This window comes from Theropithecus gelada, chromosome 8 (genome assembly GCF_003255815.1).
Source record: "Theropithecus gelada isolate Dixy chromosome 8, Tgel_1.0, whole genome shotgun sequence".
Classification (NCBI taxonomy): Eukaryota; Metazoa; Chordata; class Mammalia; order Primates; family Cercopithecidae; genus Theropithecus; species Theropithecus gelada.
Window position 1 is genome coordinate 126,038,752 of NC_037676.1, and position 15,500 is coordinate 126,054,251.

A 15,500-nucleotide genomic window follows, 5' to 3' on the forward strand; every position below is an offset into this window, starting at 1 on the left:
TTGCTAAGGCAGCGTAACAACTTCTGGAAGAAATTACTCCCAAAGACCTTATCACTACATCTGAAATTAGACATGCTGGATTTCTGCTTTTAAAAAGTGACTGGAGGCATTTGTGTGGAGCAGAAGAAAGCAGACACCGACAGGCTGCATGACAAAGGTTGGCAAGGGTCTCTCTCTGTCTCCTTGGTTGCCTGTGGGCTGCCTCCACCTGTCAGCACCACTGTTTAAAGTTTCAGCTCCCTGAATCTCTGCAATGTAAGAATTTGTATCTTCTTGGGAAGTGGCGCCCAGTGGCGCGCAGCACACCGTGGAAGGGAAGAGGGCTTACCAGACCTTTGCTCTCCCACTGCCCATGCTTCTCGCTCAACCCGGTGCAAGATCTGACTTAGAGATTCCTTCTTTTCCCCAGGGCCCTGGACCGGTCCCCCGCACCCCCACGCCTCGTCTCACTGGCTCGGGTTCGGGGCTGGCCTGTGGAGAACCCCCGCGAGCTCACGGCACTCCAATGTAAAGCCAGCCATTGCCGGCCCGCTTCCCAGGTCGCTTTTCTCTGAAAACCGACCCTAGTGCCTCCGGCTTCACAATTTGAGGAAACTGGGTCATCAGCAACGGCAACGCAAACCCAAGCGACTATCTCCGTTCATTCAGAGACTGACACCACGAGACGAAGCGCGCGGGCGTGACGCGAGGCGCTCACCCGCGCACCTCCGGGTACCTCATCGTCGCCCCGCCCCGCAGCCTGTAGAGGGCGTGGCTAGAGGCCAGTCCGCGACCCGCCCCTCCGGCCGCGCGCCAGCGGACGGAAGTGACGTGTGCCCAGAGCCATTTCCGGCGGGCCGAAACTAGGAAGAAACTTGTAGCTGTTCAAGCGACCCAGCCTCCCCATCGCTGCTGCTGTTGTGTTCTGTTGGCCCGGGCTGCACAGAACGGTCGGGAGCCTAGGCCATGGGGCAGCCTGGGCCTTCTGCAGTGTGAGGCACGGGGCCTTCCGCGGCGCTCCGCTGACAGGCTGCGGGCGGGCAGGCGGGAGGCGTAGTGTGGGTCGCGGTCGCGGCCCCCGCCGCCGGCCCTGGCCGCGGCATCATGAACATAGACGTGGAGTTCCACATCCGGCACAACTACCCCTGGAACAAGTTGCCGGCCAACGTGAGACAGGTACGGCCGGAACCTGGGACTGGGCCCCTGACTGGTTCGGCCCGCCCAGCGGTCACCTGCTTGCCTTGCTCGTGGGGCCCGAGCGGGCTGCTCCCGGCTGACTCCCTTCCTTTACCCCTCCGTGGTCTTGGGGAGACAGACCCTCAGCCCAGGGCGAGGAGGGGACGGCTGTGGGACCACAGGGCCAGGACTGGGCCGTTGCTAAATGGGATAGCATGGTGTCCACAGGACTCGACTGGCGCCTTTGCCAGCAGCCTCCATTCAGCCGGGCACCTACGATAGTGATTTTAAACACGGTCCTTGACCTCCAGAATTTCAGGATGGTGGAAAAGGGATGGGAAACAAACGAATACGATACAGGGTGATAGCAGCTCATACACACCTCCATTGTAGTATATGTGAGAGCAAAGGGAGGGAGAAATTATCCTGGGAGAGTTGGAAGGATTTGTAAGGCAGACACTTAAATTGGGCCTTGGAGGACAAATAAGAGTTAAATAAGAGGGAATAAAGATTTTTCCAGTGGGGAGGGAAAGCCATTTTACAAAGTTTGGATGAGTGAAAGAACATGTCTCATGAGTAGCAAGTGACTGTATCACCAGAGTTTGGATTGATATGTTTGGAGTTGAAGTTTTTTGAGTGCGCGGGGTTGGTAGCAGATGAGCCTGGGAAAGTGGTCAGGGCCAGATTTTGAAGGGGCTCGTGTGCGTTGTTTTGTTGGACTTTATCCTCCAGACAAGATGGGTTTATCAGAGATGTTTCAACAAGAGTAACACGAGGTTTTTGAAAGTTAATGCTCGATTTTTTTAGTCTATTTTACTCAGTTGTTTAATAGATACTTGTTGAGCACCTACTAGGTGCTGTGTGTTGCTCTAGGTGCAGGCAATTTGCAACAGTCAACAAGACAAAGACTGCCTTCATGGAACTTACATTTTACTAAAGAAAGATAGACGTAAACAAATAAATGAATAAATACGTAACATAGCAGATGGTTTTAAGTCTCACAAAAGTAGTGATATGGGCTACAGATAAGGCACTGCTGCTCTGGTCATAGATTGACCTTAACATTATACGTGGTCGAGAGTGAAATTCAGTTTTCTGTTGGCGCTCGGCAGTGGCATTTTTGGGAAGTTTGAAATGGTGGTGGTGATGGTATATAAAGATTATTTATTTATATTTATTATTATTATTTTTTTGAGACAGAGTCTCCTTCTGTTGCCCAGGCTGCAGTGCAGTGGTGTGATCTCCGCTCACTGCAAACTCTGCATCTCCGGTTCAAGCGATTCTCCTGCCTCAGCCTCCCGAGTAGCTGGTACTACAGGTGCGCGCCACCACGCCCAGCTAATTTTTGTATTTTTAGTGGAGACGGGGTTTCACCATGTTGGCCAGGCTGGTCTCAATATCTTGACCTCATGATCCGCCACGGCCTTCCAAAGTGCTGGGATTACAGGCGTGAGCCACGGTGCCAAGCTGGTATAAGGATTATTATAGTTTAGTTTACTTTGCTCCCTTCCTCCCTTGGGGGTTTAGTGCCAGGAAGTGAATATTAAGGTTCTGGTCATGCATCATGTGGCCAAGAAAATGCTTTCACTTTAATATAGCAAAAAGCAAGAAAGATAAATTTAAAGAACTTGAATTCTTGGGTGTCAGTGGCTGCCCGTGTGGCTTTTATCTTTAACTGGTAGAACAAAGCTCTAAACCTGAAGGAATAAATATCTTTTGTTAATCTTGAATAAAGGCTTTAAAGGACACTTTTGTACTTTAGGGTTTTGTGGCAAATCCAAAGACACAAGAAGAACAAACAATTCTTCTTTTCTTTGTTTCTGTTTTTTCTGTACTCTTTTCATCAGAATAAATGTAGCATACTGGAAGAAAGGTGAGTGATGAGGTTATATCCAACATGAATATTTGACTTTAATTAGTATTGGCAAAAGAGTTTCTAAAACGTAGTCATGACTATTTAAAAATAATCACAAGACAGTTAAAATTAGGTCTAAATGTGAAATTAAGTATATTTTTGTTTTTAAGGTCACTTGAAACAGTGGCTATTTTAGCTTAGGATAAGATTGGCTGTTTGTAGATGTTGCAAAACCCGTCTGTACAAGTTTACTTCCAAGGACCTTCTCTAGCCTAATCACTGTTTCCCTAGGCTGAGCTCCATCTGAGATTACTTTATCAGCCTTCTCTTTGGTCTCTTGCTCTTAGAATAGGACTTTCTTCTGCATTCTTCATGCTATTCTAGGGTTGAGGCTTCTGAAATGCAAACCCAACCTTATTACTGCCTGTCTCCTTTATATTGCTTGTATTAATAGCTTATTTTGATTCTCACTCAGATACTGCTCCTGGGAGGTTTCCCTGACCTAAATCTGTGGTGGTTGCCCCTAGGCTATCTTACCATTGCATTGTATTCCTCACCCATCATAGAGCTTACCCCACTGTGGTGCATTTTCTGGTTACAATACTGGCTTTGCTTTTGTACCTTGGGCACCTCTCACATACTTGACTTTTAGTAAGTATTTGTGGCTGAGCACCTAAAGCTCAGTCTGTTTAAACTTGGGCAATATTCCTTGTATGGAAAGAATTTGTCTTTTGGCATTATAGATTTTTAGATACTTTGATGTCGTTTCCAGTAAGTTTTGATGGGTTTACTTTGGAAATGACTCATTTTCCAGTTCTGTAAGCTGGGGACAGGTGATTTAGATTTTTAAAAAATGTATTTTAAGCTAATTCATTTTTATGTGGATGAGAGGACATTTAAAAAAATGTGGTATGGGTCATGATAGACTTTTAAAAAATATATTAAAAATTATGGATGGGGCCATTATATCAGGATTTTTCTGTAGTTTACCAATGTCTTGTATTCTTTATTCAAAATAATTAATAGTCCTTTTATTTTAAGGGAAATCTTGTGATAAGATTCTGTATCATCCAAGAAGGGTCAGTTTAAAAAATTTTTTGATAGGGCTCGGGGATGCACTTGGGGATGTATATGCTGGGATTGGAGTCTGTAGGAGCACAGGTTTCAGAAAATCTTTGTGCTTTTAGCATAATCTGTGATGGGCGCTTTAGAGCTAGTGTCTTATTCTTACATCGCAGTTTCATCTGATGTAGTTCCTTTTATATGCAGCCCAGCTTCATTTGTCAGATCTGGTCAGTATTTCTGCAGGGCTAGAGTTGTCTCGGGGTAAGATGACTTTTTTTTTTTCCTTCCTTTTAAAAAGTTACCTTCTCTAGTGGCAACAGTGTTTTAAAATTTGAATGGGGGGAGATGTGGGGTAGGAGTAGGAGGGGAGCCCAAGAATCTCAGAATAAAGCAATTTATATTACATACTTGGCTAGTGAAGAATAAAGCCAACTTTTAATGTGGGTTTTAGAAATTTGTGTTCACTCGTGTATTAATTGATACGTTCAGGATCAGTCATTGCTTAATGCTGAGAGCCAAAGCTTACAAATTTGATAGGTAGTGTATTAAGAGACTTATTTTGAAACAGAAGAGCAAAACCTCCAGTTAGATTTTAGCAAAATTGTGTGCTTGTGTGAGTATGCATGTGTATTTGTGCTCCCTGAGAAAGAGATTTTCATTTAGCAGTAGAGACAGAGAAAACCTTTAAAAGTGTGCTATTTTGAATCCTCTAAATATTGTCAGTACAACGATCCTGGCATTGATGCTACAAAGAAGATGGTAGAGTGGTTTCTCTACAATGACATCTACTCTTAACCCCTTATAATGTTAAGACAGATGAAAATAAGATAAGCACATACATTCTGGTTCTACTGTGAGTTCTGGCTTAGCCTGTGATAAACTAAGCTAGATGCAGGAAGAAAGCTCACCCTTGAACAACATGGAGTTAGGGGTGCTGCACCCCTGTGCAGTTGAAAATCCATGTATAACTTTTGACTTTCCCAAAACTTTACTACTAATAGCCTATACTGTTAACTGGAAGCCTCAGCCGTAACACAGTTGATGAACACATATTTTGTATGTTGTATATATTGTTAATATATGCTCTATTGTAATAAAATACGCTAGAGAAAAGAAAAGGCTGTTATGAAAATCATAATATTTTCTAATCATTAAGAGGAGATGGCTCATCATGGAGGTCTTCGTCTTGTCTTCACATCAAGTAGGCTGAGGAGGAGGAAATACAGGAAGTATTGGTCTTGCTGTTCAGGGTGGCAGAGGAGGAAGAAAATCCCAGTGTAAGTGGACCTATGCAGTTCAAACCCATGTTGTCCAAGGGCCAACCGCACATAATTGTACAGTTAAAATGTGACACATCATGTTCCATTTTTCTTAAAATATTACCTACAAATGGGTCCAGTTATGGGTCAGTTTACTTAGATGTGAATTTCATCTGTCTTATTGTGAAGATTGCCTTAAGTGAAAGATGTAGGGACCTTTCTTTGGTTTTGGCTTACCTATGAGTAAGAAATATGACGAACTAAATCCTCTGATCTTTCTGTCATTACTTTACTAAGATGTCTAATTTCACTTTATAGCATGTTGGAAAGACCATACCTAAAAATTAGAAGGGGGATAGCAGTCATATATTAAATTAAGTTTATGGTCTCACAATGAATAGTACATATACACGGTGAATAATACACAGTGAATAATAATGTTAACTATAATCAGGCAAACTTGTTTGCTTTCATGAACACTGCAACAAAACACTAAGTGCATAACTAGAAAGACTTTAGCTTATTAAAAATAGATCAGAATTCTGAAATTGTCTGAATGCTTTCTAATGAGGCCAGAGGACGTTGCATTTTTAAGAAACAATCTTATGTACATTTAAATGTAAATTCTCCAGAAATCCTGATCTTTAATAATTATAACCCTCAGTTAACAAACAATTAGCAAAGAGGGATGTATCTGTCCTTAGTTGCCATTCTTAAATTTAAATAAATGTAGGGGCAGGAAACCATCTATCTGTCCACTTAACGTAGCAGTCCGGAAGGAAATCTTTATAAGCAGAACTTAGCTCTGTGTTAACTAAAGTGAAGTTATACTCACCTACTGGTTTTTATTTGATATTAAATACTTAGGATAATTTTAGTAAACTCTTGAAGGCAGACTGAAAATACGTTAAATTTTTGCTCTGAATACTGTAGCAGGAAAGGTAGTATAATAATATTTAAGAAAATATTTTTTATTTAATTCTGGAAATTAGAGATGCCAGGATAAAACTGGGGGTCCTGGTTTTAAAGTGCTATAGGAAAAATAGTACTATTGTTCAGTTTGGAAGTTGTTTAAAATCTTTCTGAAATTTCTTCTAGAGTCTTGGAAATTCACAGAGAGAATATGAAAAGCAGGTTGTCCTGTACAGTATCCGCAATCAGTTACGATATAGAAATAACTTAGGTAAGTAGAGGCATGTTTATATTGGGATGGAACTGACCATTGCTTTATCACATTCGTAAATCTTTCTTTTCAATACACATTTTGTAATACTGAAATTATTCCATGTACGGACTTTAAGAAACTCTACACTGATCCATTCCACCTAACAACAATTTGTAATAGCAAGTAGATTTTTCATTCTAATTCTGATAAAAATTATTTTTAGAGTACTGTTTAAAGACTCATTTTATCTATAAAATAATCCTAATTCAAATGTCCTCTTTTTGCCTGAGGCAAGAAAATATGCCATAAAAGAAAAAGTATACTAGTTTTTAGTAATTTTTGACTTTGAGTTGTCTTCATAAATTTTCCAAATAATGTGAAAAACTCTTTCCATAATAATTGGGACACATTTTAAACATAGTTCATTCCATGGTTTTTTTTTCTTCTTTCTAAAAAAAAATTGTTTATCAGAATATTTTGGTTAGTCTATTCTATTGCCCTGGTAGTCTTTCACTCCTGTTTGTTACTCTTATTTTAAGCATAATATTTCTGACATTGTTTTTTTTTTCCTGAACATTTTCCATGAAAGTCAAAGGGCTTTTTACATTTAAAAACTAAAAAAACAGCACATAATTTTAAAAAATAGATTTGACTTCATTGAAAACTAGCATTCAGTTTGGCTCTCTTGTAAAGTAATAGAATACAATTCAATAAACCTCTGTTTTGTACCTTTTTGGGGGAGCATGCTGGTAGTTCCCTGCTTGTTTTCTCGTTTGGCAAGAATTATTCTCTACTAATTGCCCTATTATACATTTGACTTCTATACTCTAAAATCTATTTCATGTGATATAATTGTTTCTTTGTTCCAACTTAGAATGTTTTGTTTGTTCTCTTGTAACTTACATACTTTTCTTTTAAATTACTGTTGGTTTGTAAAGTATTTATAGTTAATATATAACTGTAAGAAACCTGAAAAAAAACTGGACAATTTCCCCCTTTTGTGCAGTTAAACATGTCAAGAAAGATGAACGCAGATACTATGAGGAACTGCTAAAGTACAGCCGAGATCATCTCATGCTGTACCCTTACCATCTATCGGATATTATGGTGAAGGGCTTGAGGATAACACCCTTTTCATATTATACTGGGATTATGGAGGTAAGTTTATAGTGTGGGTGAGCCATTGGGAATGGGATGGGACTACATGTCTGGGACTTTTTCAGGTGTTCATCAACTCTTCAGCTGTCATCTGCGGTGGACACTTTTTCTGAACTATAAGTGTAAAAAGGACTGTTGGTGGCAAGTTAACTGAGCCACACTGTACAAGTACTTATGCTTATTGATGTTTTTACATTGGGAAGGTGTCTATTTCTATTCTGGTTCTTGAAGGTGCTGTTGACCCTTTGTGCTGTTGTAGCACTGATCAGTCATTTATATTAGCAGAATCTGTAAATTTTACTGCTTTTTAAAACATGATTAAGGTTGAAAATGTGGGTGACAGAATTGAACATTAGGCTCTGAGAAAATTAATGTATTTAGGCCGGGTGCAGTGGCTCAAGCCTGTAATCCCAGCACTTTGGGAGGCCAAGGTGGGTGGATTACAAGGTCAGGAGATCAAGACCACCTGGCCAACATGGTGAAACCTCATCTCTACTAAAAGTACAAAAATTAGCCAGCCGTGGTGGTGTGCACCTGTAATCCCAGCTACTTGGGAGGCTGAGGTGGGAGAATCGCTTGAACCTAGGAGATGGAGGTTGCAGTGAGCCGAGATAGCACCACTGCACTCCATCCTGGGCGACAGAGCGAGACTCTGTCTCAAAAAAAAAAAAAAAAAAAAAAATTAATATATTTACATATTCACTAACTGTCTAACAAATAAATGATGACATAGATCCAACATTATATAATACAGGTATCAGAAAAGAGAAATATGTTAGTAGTCTTGGCTGTTAATCTCTTTCTATAATTATTAACACTTAGTTTTTAGCCTTTTTCCAAAGACAGCTTTTAGGCTTGTATTGGATAACTTTAATACTAGTTGTATACTGTTTTCAAGTGAGCTTTATGAAAGATTGGCAATATTTATTTAGTATTCATTTGCTCTTTATTTATGTTTGAGTGCTTCTGTTTGGGGCTCGCTAGCCACTTGAAGAGCAGAGAGGAGCCTAGAACTAAAGGAGTTGGGAACCTATGGTAACATGAGGTTAGCCCCGCTTATGATGTGTCCTTTGCTGTTCGCTCCCTTCGCTTATCTACAAAAGCCCCTCCTTTGTGGGCTTCTTCTGCAGTCCCATGCATCCCTTGTTCCTCTTTTGGAGGAAATACCAGAGGAAAGCGAGAGGCCCGATAGCCCAGGTACCTTAGTGAAGAACCAGGGTAGCACAATGAAGGTGGCAGCTAATCAGGAAGTAGAATAGTTACTGCTGTCTCTGTATTTTTCTAGTGTAGTCCACACATTTGGGAGCTAAAATAGGTGGAGTTTTTGTTTCATTTACCAGCTTTCATTTCAATTACATCCACATGGTTGCTGCATTCTGGTTTCTGTTCTTATATCATTGGGTATAGTTCCTGGGTTGAAAATGGGCCTTGTGCCCCCAGGAAGCAGTGGGTTTGTTATTGGAGAAACAGATTGGGGTAGAAAAAGCTGGATACGAAGTTTAAGTCTTCTACGAATTGGGACTTACAGGATCAAAGGCCACTAAGTGGTTATAGTCTTTATTGGTAGTGCATGTTGACGGAGCTGTGGCACATTATTTGTTTCTCTCTCATGGTGTGGATCTAGGATCAGGTGTGAAATGTGGAGAGGCTGGAACCCTGAGCTCTAGTAGAGGCATTACTTACATAGCTTCCACAGGGCAGAAGTTATGGGGCAGCTGTCTGGGATTCGTAGAGAGCCTCGTAAGAAACCCAGACCTGAAAATCTGCCCTTTAATTACCAGGTTGGGAACATGTGTGGGAAGTGCCACAGGGTGGCATGTATGCTCTAGGTAGCCAAACTATGATCTCACTGCTTCCTGTAATAATCATTGTTATTGGCTGTAATAATATTGTAGTCATACACATTTTTATTTAAGGACATTTTAGATTTCAAATTAAAAATTTTTTTCTTTTTAAAAGGATATTATGAACAGTGAGAAAAGTTATGATTCATTGCCCAATTTTACTGCTGCTGACTGTAAGTATTTAATTGTGCTGAAGAAGATAATGGTTAGATTGTGTCTGTGCATGCTGTCATCTGTTAATATTGTAATGTGTGTTTTTAACCTGAAATATGTGAAAAATGAAAACAGCAACATAATTAGTGGGAATTTTATCAGATGATACCAGACGCATGTATAAGATTTACTCTAAATGTCTAAGAGAGGAATATTTGAGAGGGGTAGAATCAGAAAAATAGGACTAATCTATATATTTCCAGAGAATGAAGTTCTTTCTGATACTTGGGCTGTGTGTGTATTAAATGTGGGAGGAAAACTTGTACACAGTATTTTTGCAGGTCAGTTTTTAGTAACTTGCTGCTGTTTTATTATGCTTACATTGGCAAAGTGTGTATTTTGAATGTGTCATAATTCTGTTGTTTCAGAAGCTTTCGCTGAGAATTACATTTTGACTTCCTAAAATTGGCAGGAGTTCTGCTTTTTAAAAATGTTTTTATTTGTTAGAAGTGTCAGCTTGATTTCATCTCTCCCAAAGTTTAGCTTTTATGTTTTGTTTGAAGACTTCCTTTTAATTTGATATTGATATTTGATTAGTAATTGAAAGATGAACATAAACTCAGGCTTTTCCTACAATCACTTGTGAGTGTATTGAGATTTCAAGATATATTAAATGTTTTTAAAGGAAAGACTTTTTTTCAGGTCTAAGACTTCTTGGCATAGGAAGAAACCAGTATATTGATCTTATGAATCAATGTAGATCATCAAAAGTAAGTTAGTACTTTCCCTTTCTTTTTCATTGTTTTGGCCTCATCACACAGTTTGATTAGTTTTTTTAAGCGGTAGAAATAATGAATTGTTTGTCTGTGACCAAATAAAATGTACTTAACACAGAAACAATACAAAAAGAACTCCTCGGTATTCTCTAGGTTATAGCTTAAATGATTATTTAAAATGTTTAATGCATAAAACATTTACTTTTAAAAATTATTTTTGTTCTCTTAGTCTTTTTATTTGCTCATTCTACTTGTAGAGTTCACTTAATGGGTGAAATAAGTGTTCGCATTTTCAAATGCAGTTTTTACTGCTTGGGTTTCACTTGAGTTTCTGGAAGTAAATCTGGATTTAACAATTAGTGTTTTGAAATAATTTATTTTGAAACAATTTAAGAATGACTTTCTTCATGCAATATGTTAATATCTAGAATAATTAAGATTTTAAAACATGAAGGTTTAAGAAGATACTTATTTAGTCCGTTACAAACAATCTTATGATATGATTGATGAAAGAAGAAAGTGATAATTTTAGATTGCAAATTCTCAAGTGTTTGTACCATTGCAGAAATTCTTCAGAAGGAAAACAGCCCGTGATCTTCTACCAATAAAGCCGGTGGAAATTGCCATAGAGGCGTGGTGGGTGGTGCAGGCTGGATATATCACAGAAGATGACATCAAGGTAGAAATCTTTAAAAGTGAAACATAGAATTTTTATTTTTTAGTTTATTTTACAATTTTTAATTATAGCTTATACTTTTTAAAAAAGTAACATTATTTTGTTTTCCTGAAGAAAATGAAACTTAAACTTAAATTTTAAAATGATCTTAGTAGACTAGAATATTGGTGAGTTTCAGAGATACTTTCTAATGGTGAGGGAGACCTGACTTGGTTCAAGTACAGTTATCTGGGGATGTTAATTAGGTGGAAACTTCATGTAAAGTAACATATGATGCCACAGCTACCACTAACAATAATATTGGCTAACACTTTTGAACATCTGCTGTGTGCTAGATGTGCCAGGCTCTATTGCAAGTGCTTTTTATATTGTCTTACTTAATATGTATTATTTGCACCCCCATTTCACAGATAAGGAAAGTGAGCCCAGAACAATTAAGTAACACCTCAAATCTCAGCAGTAGTAAAGGTCCAGGATTTTTTGGCAGTTTGCCATGAAACTTGTACTCTTAATCACCGCGAAGAACTGTTGTACTGAGGCAGTAGGTGCTTTTATGGGGCGATAGTGTCAAGATCAAGAGAGTTGATATTCCCAGTGGTCAGACCACATCTTGGAAGGGATATTGATTTAGAGGAAAGGGGTGGAGTAATGAGGGCACCTAGAGACCAGGTTGTATTTATGTGTAGCTGAAGCAATATAAATGAGTATGTAGGCTTCTTTTTAGTCTGCATTTAATTTTCTCCAGAGTACGTACTAAATCCAATGAGCGGAAGGCTTAGAAATTTTACTTCAGTCTAAAGTACCTCCTAATGGAGCTCTCAAATAAGCTAGTGAACTTTCCTTTTACTGACAATATTCATGTGCAGTTTAACTAAACTTCTGATTAGAGAGATTCTGAGTTGGCAGATGGATCTAATTCCAATTCAGTGACAAGGAACAAATATTACTCACCAGCAAATGTTGGTACTTACAGTAAGTTTGTTCTCTACATTCTGTTGGTATGTTGCATATTTTGGCACCTTAATTGATGGCTATGTGCATAGTTTTTTGTTTGAATTATAGAGTGATAAATATGTAGTTCATTGAGCTAATAACATGTAATCACTGGTTTCAACATAAATAAATTTCAGGAGACTTGTAAATTAGTTAATTTGGACAGAACTTAATTAAAAATATTTTGCTTTTCTTAGATATGCACTTTGCCTGAGAAATGCGCTATTGACAAGATCATCGATTCAGGCCCTCAACTCTCTGGATCACTAGATTACAATGTAGTACATAGTAAGTGGTTAGTAGAAATGGTCTTTTGTCAACATAAAAACTTGTTTTAAACCATCAATAATTACTAGCAATTACTTATCAAGTAGGTACAAATAGTGCTATTTTCTAAGGCATGTTATTGTTTGAAATGTGACCTTAGTCTTTTGTTTTCCAGTGTGGCTATAATTAGTCACATACACTAGAAATTTATGCAACTGAATGGTAAGAAAAATTTTGTACTTCTAAGCATATGCAGGAAACCGAGATTTAAAAACTTTAATTCTTTTTCTCTTCTATTTTATTTCTTCCTTCGTCACATAGCATTCATTTGTTAGAATCTTTACAGAAAGCCAGGAATCAGTTTTTTTAAAAGAAAAATCACTGTTGTGTAGTGTTCCATCTAAAACAAGGTGCTTTTGTTTCTTTAGGTTTATATAACAAAGGATTTATTTATCTGGATGTACCAATATCTGATGACAGTTGTATAGCAGGTAAGTCTGTGCTAACATTTTTCACTGTGTTTTGAATGGATATCAGGTACTAAGCACTGCATATCATCCATTCTAGGATCTTAGATGTTAGGATATTTCAAGAAAAATATTTCTTCTTTGTTACATTTTAACACAGTACGATGGTTTTACTTAAATTCCTTATTCTCATTTTTGTATTTGGTGTACACACTGTACTAAAGTAATAGAAACCCAAGGTAAATTTCTAACAATCCCAAATCAAATCAATATTTTTATAAATTTGTGTTACCTTTTAATCCTTGTTCATTGTGTAGCTGTTTTTACATGTGTTCGGTAATCTCATAGAATTGTATGTTCTCACTTTCCCTTAACGTACTAGTGCATTATTTTTTCATGTTACTGTAGTCTTTTTGTCTATTTCCTTTTCCCTTCTTCCTTTACCTGCTTCTCCGAGTTAAACCAATATTAAGAGCCTTGTATATTTGTCATACACTTTATGGATGTATCAGTTTATTAAACCATTTTGTATTTCTGGTAATTTAGATTATTTCCAGTTTTTTGCCACTACAATACTGATATGTTCAATATCCTTGAACACAGAGTGGTGCTTTTTTTTCTATAGGTTATATTTCTTACCAATTTATAGAAGCACTTACTGTGTTCAGGTTAGATGTTACAAGTATGTCTTGTGGCATATCTTTTAACTATTGTTCTTGTGTTTTATCATACTTAGATGTTGAATATTTGTGTAATCAAATATAAAGTGTCAAAAAAATTTCAGAGAATGACCCTAATATTAACAAAGTAGTGGTGATAGGGTTTATTGCAGAAATACTTCTTTATATCAGTGTTGAATCTTGACAAGATATCATGCTGTAGCATGTCCAGACCTTTGGGTTGGCATATGTTTGTGATTCTTTAATAACACATTTTAAACCTTGTGCATATGTGAATTCTTTTTTCTTTTTCTTTTTCTTTTTTTTTTTTTTTTTGAGACGGAGTATAACTCTGTTACCCAGGCTGGAGTGCAGTGGCATGATTTTGGCTCATTGCAACCTCTGCCTCCTGGGTTCAAGCGATTCTCCTGCCTCAGTCTCCTGAGTAGCTGGGATTATAGGCACCCACCACCGCACCTGGCTAATTTACTCTACAGGTAAAACCCATAGAGACAGGGTTTCACCATTTTGGCCAGGCCAGTCTTGAACTCCTGACCTCCAGCGATCTGCCCGCCTCGGCCTCCCAAAGTGCTGGGATTACAGGTGTGACCCACCATGCCCGGCCTGCATCCTATTTTAAGCTTGGAAAGACTCCTTAAAAAGTAAAGGAAATACTAATTTGGGTTTGTATAGTTGATTCTATAACAAAATACTAGTTTTAAAATGAGAAAGATTTTGACAAGGAAATGATTTCTGAAGACAGAGGTGGTCGTGGTTTCCTGTCACAGTTGGAAAATATGTAAGTATTACTCTAGTGCCTACTCTGATCAGATAAGCTGACGTTGATTCATTTGAGATCCACCTTTTAATAAAAAGATTAGTCTTTGACTAGTTCGTTTCAGTCCAGTTTGACTGTCAGTTTGAACACTGACTCACATTAGAGTAACTTTTAATATTACTTATGGCTAAACTAAATTCATTTGAAGAAAGCAGTCAGAGAAGGGCCAGATGGATGGTGCCCCATTATGTTGATGTGTTCTACCGTACTTCACTTAGTAGCTGCTGGCATTTGGTGGTACACACAGACCCATGGGATGCTAATTGCCAAACTTACCCTTGTCACCATGTTACCTCTTTGGCTGTTCCGCACATTAGAATAAACACATAAAAGCAGTTTGACAATGTGGAAGGCATCAAATTCAGTACAAATAATACCTCAAGGTGATTTCAAAAGAGGCATTTCAGATACGTTTCAACGACAAAAGAAACAAGCACTATGGTTGGTGATACAAATATAAATGGAGGTTAGAAATACTTTTAAGGGAGTAATCATGAAAGGCTCTTTTATTAAATAAATTTATTCCATTATTCATCAGATTTTCTAACTGTATTTTGTGTGTCTTTTATAGCTTCCTGATTTCTGTTATGTTTGAATGGAATACCCGTAGAATATAGAAATAGTCTGAAAATCTTGAGAACTTTCGTTGTATATATTTAAATTTGTAGTTTGTTTGGAACTTATTTTCGTATTTGATGTGGAGTAAGGGTTCAACTTATTTTTCTTCTCTTTGAATAACCAATAGTATTTGGACAAATGCTAGCACTGTTTTTTCGATAACTCATTACTGCTGAATGGAGGCATAACTTTTGTTGTATACTAAATTCCACTGTATATTGGATCTAATTTTGGTACCCCTTTTTCTTCTGCTGATACAATATTGTTTTTCGTTTGTTTGTTTTTTCCTCTGAGACTGTGTCCTGCTTTGTCGCCCAAGCTGGAGTGCAGTGGTGCGATCTCGGCTCACTGCAACCTCCGCCTCCCGGGTTCAAGTGATTCTCCAGCCTCACCCTCCCGAGTAGCTGGGACTACAGGTGCCTGCCACTGTGCCCGGCTAATTTTTGTATTTTTTGTAGAAACAGGGTTTCTCCATGTTGGCTAGGTTGGTCTCGAACTCCTCACCTCAGGTGATCTGCCCACCTTGGCCTCCCAAAGTGCTGGGATTAACAG

The 15,500-nt window shown here is 38.4% G+C and overlaps 1 protein-coding gene across 2 annotated transcripts in view; it reads left to right on the forward strand.

The window, feature by feature from the left end:
• The first annotated feature begins 818 nt into the window (after positions 1 to 818).
• The window catches only part of FAM91A1 (family with sequence similarity 91 member A1), a 49,250-nt gene continuing 34,568 nt past the window's right edge, over positions 819 to 15,500 (forward strand). Inside the window, exons 1-8 of one of the 2 annotated variants that reach the window (XM_025394811.1) lie at positions 819 to 1,155; positions 6,433 to 6,517; positions 7,506 to 7,657; positions 9,617 to 9,674; positions 10,357 to 10,424; positions 10,996 to 11,109; positions 12,297 to 12,394; positions 12,795 to 12,857. Coding sequence is in view for 1 of the 2 variants with exons in the window: in XM_025394810.1 (XP_025250595.1) it covers positions 1,084 to 1,155; positions 6,433 to 6,517; positions 7,506 to 7,657; positions 9,617 to 9,674; positions 10,357 to 10,424; positions 10,996 to 11,109; positions 12,297 to 12,387; positions 12,795 to 12,857 (703 nt within the window). In the remaining variant the exon portion in view is untranslated. The remainder of the gene's footprint in view (positions 1,156 to 6,432; positions 6,518 to 7,505; positions 7,658 to 9,616; positions 9,675 to 10,356; positions 10,425 to 10,995; positions 11,110 to 12,296; positions 12,395 to 12,794; positions 12,858 to 15,500) is intronic. The other variant, XM_025394810.1, reaches the window with a different exon arrangement.